Source organism: Podarcis cretensis, assembly GCF_951804945.1.
Source record: "Podarcis cretensis genome assembly, chromosome: 2".
NCBI lineage: Eukaryota > Metazoa > Chordata > Lepidosauria > Squamata > Lacertidae > Podarcis > Podarcis cretensis.
Window position 1 is genome coordinate 56,358,609 of NC_137171.1, and position 18,885 is coordinate 56,377,493.

Consider the following 18,885-nt stretch of genomic DNA (forward strand, 5'->3'; position numbering starts at 1 on the left):
GCCACCTTCTGCCTTGTTCTGGAGGGTGGGGGGTGGCAGAGCAGCAGTTGGTAAAAATCACCCCCTCTTCCCTTTCATTAGCTTTCACTGGATCAAAAGCCCTTCCGTGAGCCCAAGGGTGCTGACTCAAATCTACCCAAAACAATTATTATTATTATTATTAACAAAAATATTGTTGAGACAGTGCTGAGTCCCACAAGCAAGTTCCTGAGTCTGTACCCTCTCTCAGCAGCCTGTTAGTGCCAATGTGTTTCCCTTAAAGTCTAAGCAGAAGGCCAGCATTACTCTGACTATGGACATTACAGCAGAAAGTAGCTCAACGAATAGCATCTACTAGGTAGAATATTTTGTATTCATCTAAGGATCAAATGACGTGAGGGGTGGGGAATTATGAGTGCTGAGCTGCATTTGGTTAGAGGGTGTTTGTTGTGGCTGCTGCTTTTCAGTTGTGCACAAACTGTCCCAATCTTAAACTAATATGTGCCTTGCACTAGAGAATGAGAGATAGAGAACAGAGACAAGGATTCCGTATTATCTTGATTTAGGCACTGGTAAATTATTACTGCTGCACCACACACGGCAATTTAAAAAGTCAGAAACAAGAAGACCCTTGTCCTGAGGTGCTAACAATCTAAAATTCATATATTGGGGGAGAGAAATGAAGTGAAATATACTCAGAGTCGAGAGTGGATTTCATGCTCTTTATTCAGCTCATAGTGGTGAGGAGGAATGTATGTCCCCTCAAAGTATCTGCTTTATATACATTATTTACACAATGGGCTGCACGTGATTGGCTAATTCCGGAATTCTCCTGTAGGCCAATCAGGTTGTGGATTCACTTCCATCTGGAGCCGGATTGGGTGGCTCCTGCAGACCAATCATACTGCTGCATTGTTCTAGGACCAATCAGACTGCTGCATTCTGAATCCTATTGTTCTGGGACCAATCAGACTGGTGCATTTTGGATCCTATTGTTCTAGGATTCTTTGGATCCTATTGTTCTATTGTTCTTGCTGATTTCAGCAAGGCATTTGACAAGGTGCCCCATGATATTCTTGTAAAGAAGCTGGTAAAATGTGGACTTGACTATGCTACCACTCAGTGGATTTGTAACTGGCTGACTGACCGAACCCAAAGGGTGCTCATCAATGGTTCCTCTTCATCCTGGAGAAGAGTGACTAGTGGGGTGCCACAGGGTTCTGTCTTGGGCCCGGTCTTATTCAACATCTTTATCAACGACTTGGATGATGGACTCAAGGGCATCCTGATCAAATTTGCAGATGACACCAAACTGGGAGGGGTGGCTAACACCCCAGAGGACAGGATCACACTTCAAAACGACCTTGACAGATTAGAGAACTGGGCCAAAACAAACAAGATGAATTTTAACAGGGAGAAATGTAAAGTATTGCACTTGGGCAAAAAAATGAGAGGCACAAATATAAGATGGGTGACACCTGGCTTGAGAGCAGTACATGTGAAAAGGATCTAGGAGTCTTGGTTGACCGCAAACTTGTCATGAGCCAACAGTGTGACGCGGCAGCTAAAAAAGCCAATGCAATTCTGGGCTGCATCAATAGGAGTATAGCATCTAGATCAAGGGAAGTAATAGTGCCACTGTATTCTGCTCTGGTCAGACCTCACCTGGAGTACTGTGTCCAGTTCTGGGCACCACAGTTCAAGAAGGACACTGACAAACTGGAACGTGTCCAGAGGAGGGCAACCAAAATGGTCAAAGGCCTGGAAACGATGCCTTATGAGGAACGGCTAAGGGCATGTTTAGCCTGGAGAAGAGGAGGTTAAGGGGTGATATGATAGCTATGTTCAAATATATAAAAGGATGTCACATAGAGGAGGGAGAAAGGTTGTTTTCTGCTGCTCCAGAGAAGCGGACACGGAGCAATGGTTCCAAACTACAAGAAAAAAGATTCCACCTAAACATTAGGAAGAACTTCCTGACAGTAAGAGCTGTTCGACAGTGGAATTTGCTGCCAAGGAGTGTGGTGGAGTCTCCTTCTTTGGAGGTCTTTAAGCAGAGGCTTGACAACCATATGTCAGGAGTGCTCTGATGGTGTTTCCTGCTTGGCAGGGGGTTGGACTTGATGGCCCTTGTGGTCTCTTCCAATTCTATGATTCTATGATTCTATGATTCTAGGACCAATCAGACTGCTGCATTTTGGATCCTATTCAACTCAGTACATAACATGAAGGCAGGGAGAATTAAGGGTGGAATGTGCTTGTGTTTCAACTACACATTTTTAAGCTCAGTTAAGTAGAGTACAGGGACAAGTTTCCTAGAATGCCCTTTCTGACCAAACTTGTGCTGACCTGCCCTCAGGTACTAGACTGATACTCATTTCCTCCTTCCTCCTCCTTCGTTCTCATCTTAGGAGAGGACATATCTTTTGTGTCTTTCCTGTTGAGATGCAAGAGCAAACATGGCTCAAGGCATCTCCACCTTAGTTAAATAGAACTAGGACCTTTCCAGTCAGATGTGTATTCCCATAATAAACATAGCTTTCTTATTTTTTCTAAACTCAGACTCTCAGGGTGATTATATGCAGGATAAACTGTGCTTCTCCAACCAGGATTCAGCATGAAGTTCAACTTCTGCTGAGTGATTTAACTCCTAACGCAAACAGATTTCCACCCAGATGTTCCTTCCCAACCAAACTTATGGTTAAAAGCAATTTAAGTGGCAGCCAGACTTCACTGTTGTAAATAAGGTGTGGCATCATGTTGCAATATAGGTGGAGAGAAAGAGCAGCAATGCTGAATGAGCCGGAAAAATATGAGAATGAACAATGTGAAGAGAAAGTCATGCTTCATAGCTAAACGGTAGTGAGCTAACTCTCCATTGTGAGAACTGGTGATATTTTTAAACTGTTCTGACCAAGTGAATCTGCTCCTGGAATGCAATCTTGCATTGTACAACAAACAGAACCATGAAAGCCAGCGCTATCGAATTTCCTCATTCATATTTTCCTTTGAAACAAAGCGTGTGCTATGTGCAGGCAAAACAGCTTCTCCATTGTTAGGGTGAAAGACGCAGTAACATTTCAATGGATAAACAATCAAGAGATTGTGGGGAGACAGGGGGCATCCACAGATAAAAGGCATTCTCTGAGCAAAGAGCTGGATACAAATCAAGAACCAATTAAAAAAAAAATCTTAGTGTTGTAGAATAATCTTTTTGCTCAATTTTTTTAAAAGTGGAGTTACACTTGAAGTTAGACATGATTTAGGTTTAAACAAAAAAAATTCCTTCCAGTAGCACCTTAAAGACCAACTAAGTTAGTTCTTGGTATGAGCTTTCGTGTGCATGCACACTTCTTCAGATACACTGAAACAGAAGTTTCCAGACCCTTCTATATAGTGAGAAGGTGGGGAGGGGTATTACTCAGAAGGGTGGTGGGAATGGGTGATTGGCAGATAGCTGTGATGAGTCTGTTGACGACTCTTAACGACTGCAATAGGTCTTACAGGAAAAAGCAAGGGGTGAGAAGGTGAAAAATGGCTTTGTCATGTATAATGAGATAAGAATCCAAGGTCTTTGTTCAGACCAGGACTCTCCATGGTTTTAAGTTTGGTGATAAGTTGCAATTCATGATTTAGGTTCATGAATTGATTTAGGTTTGTTGGGCACTAGTTTAGATATGCAGATGACACAACTTTGATGGCAGAAAGTGAGGAGAAATTAAAGAACCTCTTAATGAGGGTGAAAGAGGAGAGCGCAAAATATGATCTGAAGCTCAACATCAAAAAAACTAAGATCATGGCCACTGGTCCCATCACCTCCTGGCAAATAGAAGGGGAAGAAATGGAGGCAGTAAGAGATTTTACTTTCTTGGGCTCCATGATCACTGCAGATGGTGACAGCAGTCACGAAATTGAAAGACGCCTGCTTCTTGGAAGAAAAGCAATGACAAACCTAGACAGCATCTTAAAAAGCAGAGACATCACCTTGCCAACAAAGGTCCGTATGGTTAAAGCTATGGTTTTCCCAGTAGTGATGTATGGAAGTGAGAGCTGGACCATAAAGAAGGCTGATTGCCAAATAATTGATGCTTTTGAATTATGGTGTTGGAGGAGACTCTTGAGAGTCCCATGGACTGCAAGAAGATCAAACCTATCCATTCTGAAGGAAATCAGCCCTGAGTGCTCCCTGGAAGGACAGATCCTGAAACTGAGGCTCCAATACTTTGGCCACCTCATGAGAAGAGAAGGCTCCCTGGAAAAGACCCTGATGTTGGGAAAGATGGAGGGCACAAGGAGAAGGGGGTGACAGAGGATGAGATGGTTGGACAGTGTTCTCGAAGCTACCAGCATGAGTTGACCAAACTGCGGGAGGCAGTGGAAGACAGGAGTGCCTGGCGTGCTCTGGTCCATGGGGTCACGAAGAGTCGGACATGACTTAACGACTAAACAACAACAGGTTTATTTGTTAATCAGTAAAGGAGGGCTGTTTCCCAAACAGTTTTGCACCAATTGTCTATCGTTGTGCAAGAACAAAGTGCTACTTGTCTATGTGCAGGAAGATTTTGAAATGAGGGCAGACTTAATCATGTAGCCCCCCCCCCAGTGCTTTCTAAAATGGTGAGCTCCCAAGAAGGTGAACCATGGTGTCCGTCCCCCCCACTTCTGATTGTTTAGATTAGCCCAATGACTTACCTGCTTGAGTAAGAATGGCAATGGTGCCTTACTAACAATTCCGAGCAATATTCCATTTCCCCAGATCGCATTCAACTCTCACAATGTGTGGTTGCTTTTCTGTAAATCAATCAATTGAAAGTTATCCTGCATGTATGAAAAGGTAGCTTCTTCAGGCAACTCTAAGTGGCTCCTTCTACTTTGCTAATTTCAGTGGTGCCAGTGCCCAATGGTTCTGGTGGGGCAGAAGGCAGGGAAGCCTAAAGTAGGTGGAGCCAGAGCCAAGGCCAGGCAGAGCCAAATAATTCAAATTTAGTCCCCACCCTCCTCCCTGCTGGGTTCTACAAATGCAGCTCTAAGACTGAGGAGGAGGAAGCAGACAGCCAGTGCTAGCCTTTGGTTTGGTTGTAAATAAGAAGGCACATAGGCTTGGAAGAATCAAGAAGACTGAGGTTGGTGTGGCAATGCCCCATTTGCCCTAATGGACCTGCCTTCTCTAGTTAATGAATGTGGGAGATGAGCGGCCAAACCTAACAAGTGCATATTCTTGCCAAGGACTAAGCCCACAGAGCTACATTGCTGATAGGCAAATACTCAGACCATAGAAATACTATCAGCAGAGAGGGCTCATGTGTGATGTCATTTCTCCTCCTCTCCTGGAGAGGAAGGAGCATATCGTACTTCCTGTTCCTCTCTCTTCCTTTGACCAGCCTTGGATGCAAACATGCCTCTGCTTGCTCCAGCTTTTAGCATGTGCCTGTAAATATAAGTATTTTGCCTGCATAGTTTTTACTGCTGTTATTTCTGAGAACCAATGCATGATTATAAAGTAAGGAATCTTATTTTTAAACTTCCTTTGCATGTTGTTGCCTTTGTTAAGTGGAAGAAGAAGGGGGAAGGCCAGGGCCAGATTTAGGTGTGATTTAAGCTACTGAAGGTAATGGGGCCCTTTATATGTCCAGCTGTCCTTTTTTGTGTTGAATATATGCTATATCAGGGGTCAGCAAACTAAGGCCCGCAGGCTGGATCAGGCCCAATGGCCTTCAGGATCCGGCCTGCGGACTGTCCGTGGATTGGCGTGGGGATTCTGTTTGTTCAGGCTGCGCCATTTCCCCCCCCCCCCGTGCCATTCCATTCCCCGCCCCTCTCCCTCACGCACACCATGGCAGTGCCTCCTCCCTCCCTCCTCCTGGCTTCTCCCTGCCCTGCCTAGAGGAGGAAGGGGGCTGGACTGAGCTGGCTGATTGCCATTTTAAGCAGGTCCTCTCTGGAGCCAGCCTTTTTGCACCGCTCATCTTCCCTCCGCCGCCGCCCTGGTGCTCCTGTGGGCCAGAGAGCGGAGCGGACAAGCTTGCTCTGCCTATCCATGAGAAGCAGCAGCAGCGGTGGTGGTGGTGGTGGCAGCCCCAGGGAAGGTAAGCGCAGCAGCTGGGGGTGGGAAGGACTACTTGCCCCCCTCACCTCTTTTTTCAGCTCCCCCTTCTGATGCCGCTTCTCTGGCCCGCCACAAAGTCTGAGGGACAGTGGACCGGCCCACAGCTTAACATTTTTGCTGACCCCTGTGCTATATGGTAATTTATGGACCTAATAGGTATCTAAAGCCATTTGCACATAACAAAATATGTATTTTATCAAAGTAATTGTTGAACTGAAATACAATTAAGAAGAAGTATATTAATAGTGAAATTTGGGGGGGCAAGAGAGTGGGGCCCTAAGCTATAGCATGTTTAGCTTATACGTAAGTCCGGCACTGGGGAAAGCAGCTTACTTTGTAGTTAGACTTGCTCAAATGGAGGCTTTCCAGCCTAGTTCCTATGCTTTTAATTTTGCTGTCAAGGGTGGGATTTTTAAAACTCTGTTCAACCCACACATACAGGAGCCTGAAGGGATAAATTGCAATTAATATATTCTTTCCTACCCTTTAAAACCCATCCCACAATTCATGTAACTGATGTGGGATTTTTCCAATTAGCCAGAAGCCAAGTAATAATCAGTTAAAAGTCTGTGCTTGAAAGCCTAGAAGTAAGAGGGTGAACATGGGATTATGGGACAAGAGTGGGATCAGCTCTGCTTCTCCAGCTTCATTGCAGCTGGACCAGGGTGGAGATACTGCGTGGTAAACTGCTTACCTGTGCAAAGCCCAGCTCATATTTAAGATTGTTTAAATTTGCTGGACAAATAATAGAAAACACAAACATCTGTGGAAGGGCTGCCTGGTATGCAAATTGTAAACAGCAGACCTTAAATGTATACAGAGAAATTTTCCTTACGTTGAACATGCCCGCATAGCTGAGTCAGAATGTGCTGGAGTTCTTTATGTAAGTTGCTTGGAATATAGGTTACCTTTCAGGACATAAGTGGGAGAAATATGCAGCTTTTTACTACACTTCACAGGTCACCCTGACTGTTCCTGGATACAGGATCATGTGGGGAAATGGCAACATGAACAGACCTGCACACAGATACAGCTAGCAGCAGATAACAGGGACTGCTGTGATCAAAGGAGCCGGTGGAAGTGCTGCTGCAATCTTGGAAGCTGGTGGCAGCTTCTGCTGTCTTAATTCAAATACAACCCAGGGGAAAATGTTTCTGGCTTGCATCTGTGTCTTGCTTGAGTTCTGAATGCAGTGGTGGCAGTAAGAAATGGCTCAAACTAGCTATCTTAAATCCCAAGTTGTTCCTCCCCACACCTGTTTTTACATGAGCTGGGATAATGGCAGTTATCTAGCACCTAAGTGATCAAGGGGAGAAGCAGAGATGGAGCAACAGGTGGTTGCATCTGGTGCCTGCCCCCAACTCCCTGCAGTCCTATGGTGTGGTTGGATGTTCCACAGGGTCCCATAGCTTGGTGGTGATGCTGCTGCTATAAATGTCAGGTCATCACCAAGACTGGGGGGCTGGGGGAGATACTCAGGTCTGCCCTACTGGGTACTCCATGCAGCATCAAGCGAGCCTAGAGGGCAGGGCAGGGGGAGTTGCTGTGGTTCATCAGAGTTCATTCTGCTTGAAGGAGGCAGTGATAAAACCACTCTTCAAGAAACCCTCCCTGGATTTGGAAAATCTAAGTCATTACTGGCCAGGTGCCAGTCTCCCCTTTTGGGGCAAGATTCTTGAGCCATGGTCCAGATCAAGGGGCTCTTGGATGAAACGGATGTTCTAGATTCATTTTAATTGGGGTTTTAATTGGGGCCTGCTTTTGACACAGAAACTGCTTTGGTCACCATGTATGGTGACCTCTGTTGGGAGAGACACAGGGGAAATGTGTCCCTGTCTCCTCAACCCCTCAGTGGCTTTCAATACCATTGATCATGATATCCTGGAGCAGCTGTCAGAGTTAGGAGTGGGCAGCACCGCTTTGCAGTGGTTCTGGTCCTACTTGGACAGTCATTTCCAGAGGCTGATGCTTGGTAAGTGTTCTTTGACTCTTCACTGTGGGGTTCCTCAGAGTTTTGTTTTATCCCCCATGCTGTTTAACTGCATGAATGGGGTCTTCTGACATTTTGGAGTACACACTGTCAGCAATCTGCTGATGACACACAGCTCTACTTCTCCTTTACATCTGCAGGTGAGGCAGTGGGTGGGCTACACTCTTGTCTTGCCTCGGTAATGGACTGGATGAGAGCCAACAAACTGAAGCTCAATCCAGATAGGAATGCTCTGGTAACTACTGGGTTAGATTATTGGTTACATGTGGGGCTGCCTCTGAAGATGTTTCAGAAACTTCAGCTGGTGCAGAATTCAGCAGCCATGTTGCTCACCGGGGCAAGATGGTTTGAGCATTTCACACCAATCCTAGTCCAACTGGCTACCAATTAATTTCCAGGCCCAATTCAAAGTGCTGCAAGACCTCAAGGACCGCCTTTCCCCATATGAACTGAACCGGACCCTGCAGTCATCATCTGAGGCCCTTCCTTGTGTGAGTCCTTGAGAGGTCCAGAGGGTGGCAACACGAGAACGGGCCTTTTATGTGGTGGCTCCCCACTTGTGGAATGCTGTCCCCAGGGAGGCTTACCTCTGTATTCGTTACATATCTTTAGGCACCAGCCAAAAACATTCTTTTCCCAGGCCTTTGACTAATTACACTAACTATGGCCTTTTAAACGGGTGTGTGTGTGTGTGTATTGTTATTGGTTGTGCCTAAATCTAAGGTAGTGGTTTAACAGTGGGAAGCCAGTAGGAAGCAAAAGAAAGGATTAATATGTTTGCACCTGCACATACAAATATGCACCAAGCAGGCGCCCATTGAAGATTGCAGCCTTAATGGCTTAAAAAGAGAGAAAATGTCTCTGGTTTGGGCTACTCACAGACATTTAAGTCAAATGTTACTATGCAGTCTCAGAACCCATTAAAAAGCAAAACACAGAATTAATGTGTGCCGACTGAGCCAATCTTAAGACTTTGGAGAGAAGATGCAAATGGGTGAAATCCAATGCAAATGTTATCTCCACTTCAGAAGCCTCCGAAACTGTTTGTATTATAAGCCATGAAAGGCTCTTGGTGATACTCATGGAGAGATGAACAGGGACGCATCTTCTCTGGACAGTCGCACATTGTTTGCCTGCCAAGGACTCGCTCTCCTTCTCTGAGGGCAGCTTTATAGCCACTCATGGACCGATCCCGTGATGTGTGCTGCAGTGTTTCTCAGATGTTTTGAACTTCCACAACCCCCTTCCAAAGTTATTCTGCCCTCGGGGATCCCACGACTCACCCAGCGCCAAGAAACTGTTCCATAGCAGAATGAAAACATAAACTCCTCACTTTCCTGAGTCTTCAGATTATAGCAGAGGTGCCCGGATCTGTCACTTACCATTTCTGAGTGCTGCAGTTTAAGCTAAGCATAGTGAGAGACTCTCTCTCTCTCTCTCTCTCTCTCTCTCTCTCTCTCTCTGTGTGTGTGTGTGTGTGTGCATTTTTGTGTTCACTACGAGGATTTTTTGTTTTGCCTTAGAATTCAAGAGACATATCCCTTAACACAGGCTATCTGACCCAATTGGCTCCAGCTGTGTGGCTATGAGAAAAAGAAGGTTGGCCAGGATAGTGCAGGATTTGGAAACCATCTTGGATATGATTAAGGGACATCCATCTTCAAATATCTAAAACAGGGGTTGTCAGCGTGGTGCCCACAGGCACCATAGCACATTTGAAGGCTTTCTTTCATGCCCCCAGACAGATGCCCTGGCCTCTGAGTTTTCTACTTAAAAAAAATAAGAACCTCTCTAGCCCTTCTAGAAAGAACATTATGCGACAAAATGTGCAGGAGTGAGTGTGATGTGGCCGTGTGTGTGTGTGTGTGTGTGTGTTTTATGCATGATAAGCATAAAATTGTTGCAGGTGGCTATTGCTCTGTTGTACGTTATGCCATGCTCCCTGTGACAGCCATTTTGTGGCTGGCACACCCAGCACTATCTCAAAATTTGAAATGTGACCACAAAATGTTTCAAAAAGGTTGGTGACTCCTGATCTAAAAGGATGACACTCAGAAGATGGAACAGAATTTGTCCTCCAGGGCTAGAAAAAAAAAACAGATGGAAATTTCAGGGGAGCAGATTTCAGCTAAACGTTAAGAGAAACATGCTCACAGAACAAGCTGTTCAGCAGCGGAACAGGCGGCTTTCCCAAAAGGTGGGGAGCTTTCCTTGGCTGGAGGTATTCAAAGGGAGGCCGCATGGCCATCTGCCACAGATGCTGTAGCTGCTTCATTTAAAAGAGGATTAGACAAATTCATGGAGGATAAGTCCATCCATGGTTACTAGTCATGATGGCTGTGCACTGTCTCCAGCATAAGAGGCATCTCTGAATATCAGCTGCTGGGGAACACGAGCGAGAGAGGGCTCCTGTGGGGATAGAATGCTGAACTGAACACTTCCACCTTGCCAAAGCATCACCAAAAGAGGACAAAGTATGATGCAGGTCTGCATAAAGGGGTTAATTTGTATGTAGGGAATGCACATTTAGAAACAATGACAACAATTTTGATAGAAATGCAATGCATCTTACTATAGTTGGGAAGCCTGTGGAGGGGGGGGGGAGGCTTGCCATTTTTTTTTACCCTGGGTGAAGCTTCCAGAGGGGCACCATTGAGACTCCTGGCCTGTGTGTGTACACAAATCCACATGGGGTGTGTGCACCAAACTGGGCCTCATTTCGCTCCTGGACTGTGACTAGGTGAGCTGAACATTGTCCAGGTTGCTACCTGTCAACTGGCAACTCTAAAACGTCCCCCTCTCCCTCCTTATGAGTTTTTTTTTTTTTAATCTGCAATCTGGGCTTAGACCAGGCAACTTTTCAAACTGAGGGCTGACTATCCTTTGGCACTTCTTCAGATGCAGGACATTGCTCTGTAAAAAACGACATATGACCACCCTAAGTAGATAGACTTTTGTCTCATGTTCTTCTCATGTCCGTATCCTGTCCTGCAATTCATGCGTGGAGCAGGGGGTTGGGCGAGATGGCATTCAGGATTCCTTCCAATTGTATGAGTTGGAAAACAAAGTGGGGCAAGCCCTACTTTGCTGCACATTGGCCAAGTATCTAAAGCTGCCTGTTTGTAAAGAAAAGCCGCAGTGTAACTCTACACCGAAGTGTAGAGTGAGGGAGACTCTGTCATGGTAAATGTTGAGCTGCCTGTGCAATAATAGTTTGTGAAAACAAGTACCTCACAACACAAACATATTTGCTTTACAGATACCTAACTTCACAGAAGCAAACGTTTCCATGATTTGTATGCTCTCTACACTTATCAGTCAATATTAACATTGTGTCGTAACCATCTTTACCAAGTGATCTCCTTGACAGGGTGCCGTGGTTGGAATGTACTGCTTTCTATGGTGCAGTGATTCATGCTTCTCCTCAGAGCCGTCTTTCCCATAGGGCTTAGTGGTGCGTCACACCAGGGCGCCGGCTTCTCAGGGGCACCCCAGCAAGAGGGGAAACTGTGTGGCTTTGCTGGTGGCCTCCCCTTTCCCTGCACGCCCACCAGCTGCGCCCCGCCAACCATAAGGCTGGCGGTCTTGCAGCTTCCTTCCCAAGCCTCTGCGAGGATCACTCTCCTCCCGAGGAGGCTTGGGAGGGAAGCTGTGCTCTCCTCCCACGGAGGCTTGGAAGGGGCACAACTTCACTCCCAAGCCTCTGTGGGGATTGCTCTCCCGCAGCGGTAGGAGGGAGAGTTGCACACGCACACACCCGGATGGCTGGCAGTGCGCAGCTATGGCAACCCCAACACTATCCGTGGTAATTGGGGGGCGCTGGGAGGATATTTGCACCCTGGTGCCGCATCTGCTAAAGATGGGCCTGCTTCTCCTTTTGATGTAAACCACTGTGTAAGTGACTAATCTGGTCCCATAAGAAAAAGCCTCACAGAAACCTCTTCAACAGATCTTCCTTTTGTAGTAGTGAAGACAGGGCTTATTTTAAAAACGATTCTCCCTGTATGCATCTTCCATCTCCCAAACTGAATTGTATCTGATTTCCAAACCCTGAATTCTGATTTTCTTAATTGCTTTTAGAGATGAGTGCCACATCTCTGGTCTTGCACACTTGAAAATTATAAGGACAGTAAGTATCCAGAAAAGATTAGTGCATGATCTTGCATAGCCTTTAACACTCAATCATAGTGCATAATAGGTCTTTCTTTCCTATTATTGTAAGAAAGGAGAATGGTTATGACATGAGTATCGAAGGAACATCAATGCCAACTTCTGCCCTGCCTAACAGAGTCATCTGCACACACAAACACAACCCATCATACTGAAGGGGGTTTAGCCAGACCTGCCTGGCTTAGCTGGTGAGGAGCACTGCAAATGTACCTCCTCAAATGGAAGCCACTGCTGGTGGCATCCCCATTGGAAATGGAGGAGGTGAGAACATAGCTGGCTCCTGAGCCAGCCTTCCTCCCATCATGTGACAGCAACAGGCCCAATCATCACTGAACCAGCCTGGAATCTGGCACAGCAAGGAGTGTCGTCGTACCCCACCCCCACCCCCCCGCCGCCACACCCCACCTTTCACCCTGGCTGGTGTGAGCAGTGGTACTGAGGTGCAGACAGTGGCTTTGCCCATGCTGGTTTGGATTGCAGCAAGTCCAGGAAAGTGAAGTGTCCTGCAGTATCAAAAGAAAACCATTCACAGCCATTGGAATGTAGCTTAAGGTTTACTTGCGGGTACAAAAATTAAGTGGAGAGAAAAATACCCTCTTCATTTATGTGAACAAGTGAATGTTATTACATTATATATTTATACTCTGCCTTTCCACCTGACAGGGACTCAGGCAGCTTGAACATGGTAACTGGTTATATACTCTGTGATATCTGGCCTGTTTTTTGGTGTTCATCTTCAAGTCTGGAGGAGAGGAGAGGTTTGCTAGGATTCATCCATTACTAGTGGATGAGCACTTTTAGGGGTTTTGTTTTATTTTGTTTTTATTCAATGCATTTTGGTTTGGAATATGAAGGTGTTTTGGTTTTCATGGATTTGTAAGTGCTTTGAGACATCTTCTTGTGAGAAGATTGATGAACAGTATAAATAACTTATATTCAAAGTGGATTTTGTATTTGACAAAATGGTATCTAATCTCATCTTCAAAGGGGAAGACGTGAACAAGCTCACAGTGTATGGCTCTCATCTCTCAACTGGACAAAGGATTAGGCCAGGCCAGGCCTGCTTTGTTAGGATATTAATACCAGCTTGCTCTTAATCTGCTTGCTTAGGATTTGCTAGTTTTGTGATTGTACTAGAAAGGTATTGGGGTTTTTTAAAATTTTTCCACTGCGTTGTAACACCACTTTATTATCTTTTAAAGTGTGGAGTGACATAAAAACAACCTTTAAATGTTTATATTTGAGGCACCCCAAGCAGCTGCAAAGAAGATGCTGATCACAATATCTATTGCTTGATTAAATGTTTTTGCTTCCCCCCAAGTTACCACTTGGGCTGGCTCTGGAAAGAAAGCCGTTTGAGACCCAGATGGAAACAGGCCTCCCATGCAGTCTTCATGAAGTGCTTCCCCACCCCAACACCCGTGGGACTTATAACAGGTATATTGTTCAGCACAAACTTATTGTGATCAGAATAGTAGGATGGGCATTCCTATGAGCCCACAGAACTTTTGAATACTTGGTGCAACATAGTGGCTAACAATAAGTGGAGTTGTGTGACTGTTGCAAATAAGTCAACAAATGTTAACGCCCTTGATTGAAAACTACCAGTCGCTCTCGAAGGCTGCCCTCTTATTCCAAATGAGCCCCCTTTAATTCACTGGGGCTTCCTTCAGGGGCGGACTTTGGCAATCTTTGATAATATGATGCCCTGAGAGAGCCCAAAATCTGGCACCCCCAAAATGGATCTTCTCAATTTTGCACCCCCTCAGCTCAGCACCTGGTGCAAGGGAACCACCCGCAGAGTGATAAATCCAGTGCTGCTTTCTTCCTATGAAACATCATATGTTTTGCGCAGTGGCGTAGCGTGGGGGGTGCAAGGGGGGCCAGCCGCACCGGGCGCAACATCTGGTGGTTAGGGTTAGGGGGCGCAAATCCACAGGTTAGAAAAGACTATTAAGTAACCAGAATCCCCCTAGGGGAAACATTGAAACACTACAATGGCTGCAGATGGAAAATTACAGGCAGAAATAGAAAGAATGTTTTTTCTCGTGGGAAAGTTGCAGGAGCAGACTACGGTTATGAGTAAACAACTTACAACCTTGAACTCTAAAATAAGTGACTCTGCTGAATGCACAATGGACTTGACCGGGAAAAAATCTGCAGCTGAATTAGAAGAGATAACTTCGGAACAGGAGGAGAGGGAACAAGGGCCAGTACAGATGGAGAGTACCAACCAGAAGCCTACATTGTCAGAACACAAAGAAGAAGACCTTTGGATTACAAATTTGCGAAAGATGCGAGAGAGGAGGGAGGAAGCCCCTGGAACACTTGGAATATTTGAATTTAAAAGAAATAAGAAATATGATTGGGGCTTCCTCTCTGAGTATGGATTAGCGGACCTTTCGCAGCAGCTGGTACCAAGTACTTTGGATGGAAGAAAATCTGATGAGACTGAGCTAGAACTCCTTCGAGACCCGAGGACCAACAAAGAGGGCTACCAACAAAATCGGCAGAGAGAGACTGACAGAGATTTAAAGGCCTCAGATGTGAGGAATCCAGGCTAAAAACTGTTTTTGTGGACATGGGGACATTGGGAAGGGACAGAAACCGGGGCGGGGGGGGGGGAAAGAATTTTTAAAAATATGTTTATGATCTTTGTGTTTGATTATTATGACCTATTTTTAAGATAAAAGGGAAATTCGTGGAAGGAATTCGAGTCGACCTTAGAAAAGGATTTAATATTTATAAGAAAATCGGATAAGTAAAATTTGGCCAAGTAATAAGAATTAAGTATTTCTTTAAATATATATATATATAATAATAATATGTAAAGGATGAGAGATATGAACTTGCTGAGCTAATTTAATTGAATTAGGATGTATGAAGGGGGGGTGGGGGGAGGTCAAGAACTGGGGTTAGGAAAGTAAGGATATGAAACTTTATATGTGTTGTCTTTGTCTGTGTATGTGTGTCTGTGTTTATAAAATGTGAAAACTTAATAATTTTTTTTTTTAAAAAAAAACAAATCCACAGGTTAGGGGGCGCAAATCCACGGGTCAGGGGGCGCAAATCCACGGGTTAGGGGGCGCAAATTACTTGCCTTGCCCCGGGTGCTGACAACCCACGCTACGCCACTGGTTTTGCGCTCCAAGTGACCCTCCAGGATGATTTGGTCCTCCACTTCCCACGGGTCTCAGCCAACATGGCCAATGCTGAGTGATGCTGGGAGCCGTGATTTAACAAGATCTAAAGGACATCTGGTTGGAGTGGATGGTGTTGGGGTTATAGACAAGCCACTCTTCCCCTCCCAGCATTTTATGCGTCTCTTTCTTTATTGCCTCTGTAGCCCATCTTTTCTTCCAAGGAGCTCAAGGCAGCGTACATTATTATTATTATTGTTTATTGAATATATATATACCTATACCGGGGGGGGGGGAGGTCTCATGCTTCCCGCTCTCCCCGTGCTACCCCAACAACAATCCTGTGAGGTAGGTTAGGCGGCAGCGATCTCTGCGCTGATACCTGGGAAGCGCTTGGAAGCAAAGCTCTACCTCAACGCTGCGCAGCTTCTCTCCAGCTTCGCCGAATTCCGCCCGAAAAACGCAGCGACCCAATCAAGCCCCGGACTACAACTCCCGGCATCCTTCTCCGGACCGCGCACGCCGGGCAGCTGCAGTTCGGCGCCGCCGCTGCCTTCCCCCTTGCCACTCGCGGGGCGTTCTCCTGCCGGACGGGCTGGGCGTCGAGGCTCCGTGGGACGAGCGGGCTCCCCGGTTCCGCCAGCTCCTCGCCGCCCCGGGCGAGGGCGGCGTCCCGCGTCCTCCCCAGCCTGAGAAGGGGGAGTTTCCAGGAAGTGGCCATATTGGATTCATTCAGTTGCCTCAGCCCAGGGAGGAGGAGGAGCAGGAGGAGAGGAGCAGGTTCCCGGCAAGGCGGCTTCCTAGAGCCCCAGCAGCAGGAACCCCTTCGCCTTTCGGCCCCCGGATCTCCCTGCCATGGCTGCGACGGAGCTGGAGCGCTTCTCTGTGAGTAGCAGCCGCAGCAGCAGCAGCCTCGTCTCTAGCCAGGAGGGCAGGGGCGCCGCGCGCACGCCGCTCCCTGCAAGAGCTTAGAGACCCCGGCTGGCGGGGGCTGCGCCGTGGGAAAGGGTTCGCCGTGGGGGAGTTTAGGGACGGGACTCCGGGCCGCGCGGGGGCTGCCTGTCTGAATTGGGCTGAGCTTGGGGCATCAGGGATCTCCCGGGGAAGGGAGTCGCCGCCTTCTGCAGAAGAGGCTGCGCGTCTCGGCGCATTCTCCAGCAGGCAGGCGTGTTGTCACTTACTCACCAGATTGCCAGCCCCGCCACGAAACACGCGTTTGGCGGGGGGGGGGGGCTTCTGCCTTTCTGCCAGGATAGATGGCCATGGAGGGACTGGAGTGGGGGCGACCTGTAGTCCTCAGTGAGCGCGACTCTGTGGGAACGTGGGGGCTAAGGCTGCGTTTCCCACCCCTCTTACCTGGGGGTAAGCCCCGCCGAATTCAGTGGGGCTTATTTCTGGGTAGAGTTGCAGTCTCGGGGGGGGGGATCCTCCATGGGTTTTGTACAGCTGCACCAGGCGCCAAGGCTGTCGTCGCCGCCGCGTTTTAATACATGTGGCCTGCACCCAAGGAGTGGACTGTCGTAGGTAGTCGGATAAGACCCACCAGCCGAATTTCTCCTTCCGAGTTGTCGGGGATCTTCCCATTCCGATGGACTTTTTGCCCTGCCCTGCAGTATTTGTTTAGGCTCTGCGGCAGGAGATGGGCAGCTGGCCTTCAGGAATGGAAACAGCAGCTGCAGTTCAAAAAAGGGTCCTTGCAGCTCGGTCCTGTGCGTGTCTGCATGGACTCGACTCCCACTGCTCACCTCTGAGCAAGTCGCACTGAAAACAAGGGCTGTTTCTTGTGGATGTTGTGTGCAGGATCTCAAAGAGATGAGCCTCTTTCATTCTGAACCAGCTGTCGCCCAAAGGGGATTCTTCTGGTGCATTTAATCTTAATGGAGTGGGAAACCTTTGGCCCTCCAGATATGCTTTTTAAAAAACAAAAAACCCGGCTATCGTGGCTCATGATCAGGGCTCATGGGAGTTGGAGTCAGGAGGACCACAGGTTCCCTGTCCTTAATTTAATAATTCCTGGGCGGGGAACTCAGATGCTCAGCAGAAGTATTACCCACATAGTTGGCTGCCAATATATTGCTGCGATTACTTACGCAACTCGAAACTTGCAGTGCATAACAGAGAGAAGCAAAAGTGAGCTTTTCTGTTTCCTAGTGGCTTTTACTCTGTGTTAGAAACTGGGAGAGAAAAGCTAGGAGCCAAATGGCTCCTGGGTTGTGGACGCCAAAACAGAGTGTCTAGTTGCCGTTCAGCAACACTTTTTATTTATTATTGCATAAGCATGAACTAATACGCAATTCACATAAGTGACATATTGTTAATATCACATTTCTAACAGAAATTGTTAATACATGTTTAATTTGGTGCTTACAATAAAAATACTGGCACCATACTACAGTTTTCAAAACACTCTACTGTATTCTTAACATATTGTCTATCCTTAACATATACTTTGAGGCTTCAAAGCACATACATTTCAATAATCCTTGAGTGTCAGCCAGGTGCAAAAAAAATGGCACCTAGACTTTTTGAGCTGCTTGCAAATGGAGAATCTTTATGCATGAAATGCACTTGGCTCCCTGCTAATTTCGAACCCTGCTTTTCCTCTAGTAATGATGAGCAGCTGTAATTATGGGCCTGAACCTACCATTTCTACTGAGGCTAAATAGTATCTTCCTATTGACATAAGTTGATTATAGAAATGTGAACTGTCTGTTGGAAGTCCCATATGTGATGTTGACACTGCACATATATATATATCACATTATCTTGGACGTGAGAGTATGCAAACACAGTTCAGCTAATAGTCCAACCCTTGAATTCCTCAAGTCTGTGATATGCATTTGCGCAACATGCATGAATGAAATTTCATGTCCATTGTGCATTTAACCATTCTGTGCTGTCTCTTTCAGACACTTTTTATCTAGCTCTGTGAAAGAATGAAAGATCTCCTTCCCCACAAAACCCTGGGACATACTAGTTTTATGTATGCCTTAGTATGCTTACTAAAACAAACAACAATTTTTTTCTTTCAGAATAATTTCTTTTTTGAAGGCTGATTGTCAAACCTCTGTGTGTGCCATTATCCTGTCTAGAACACAGCCAATGTTTTGTTTGAGTTGCCAGATGTCTCTGGCCATTGCAAATCCTTAATTGTGTAAATGTTGGCATCTAAACAAGACAGAAGCCAAGGAATGGCTTTCTAAGCCAACACTGTGGGTGTCTCTGAATGGCAACATCATTTAAATGCACATTTATGAGGCACAAACTAAGACTGTGCCTTGTAGTGTGTTTGAAATGTCAGATGGAAAGTTTGGGAAGTGTTTTGTATATTTATGTTGGGTCTGCAGGAACCTCCTGTTAAGAAGAAATGAAACAATTACAAGATGTACAGCTGCTCTTATATATACATTGTGTACATATAACTGTATACATTGTATAATCTCATTGCACTCTATGAAAGGCACAGGTTAGTTAAAACGATCTGATACTGCCTTGCATCT

The 18,885-nt window shown here is 46.2% G+C and overlaps 1 protein-coding gene and 1 long non-coding RNA gene across 6 annotated transcripts in view; one reads left to right on the plus strand and one right to left on the minus strand.

Moving 5' to 3' along the window:
- Window positions 1-15,894, minus strand: part of LOC307211422 — a 36,040-nt gene extending 20,146 nt beyond the window's left edge. Inside the window, exon 1 of the long non-coding RNA XR_013836442.1 lies at window positions 15,797-15,894. This is a non-coding gene — a long non-coding RNA (uncharacterized lncRNA). The remainder of the gene's footprint in view (window positions 1-15,796) is intronic.
- Window positions 15,895-16,083: 189 nt separating this feature from the next.
- Window positions 16,084-18,885, plus strand: part of SEPTIN8 (septin 8) — a gene marked incomplete at its 3' end in the record, with an annotated part of 53,225 nt that continues 50,423 nt past the window's right edge. For all 5 annotated transcript variants that reach the window (XR_013836418.1, XM_079967987.1, XM_079967989.1 and 2 more), the window contains exon 1: window positions 16,084-16,270. Coding sequence is in view for 4 of the 5 variants with exons in the window: in XM_079967987.1 (XP_079824113.1) it covers window positions 16,241-16,270 (30 nt within the window). The remainder of the gene's footprint in view (window positions 16,271-18,885) is intronic.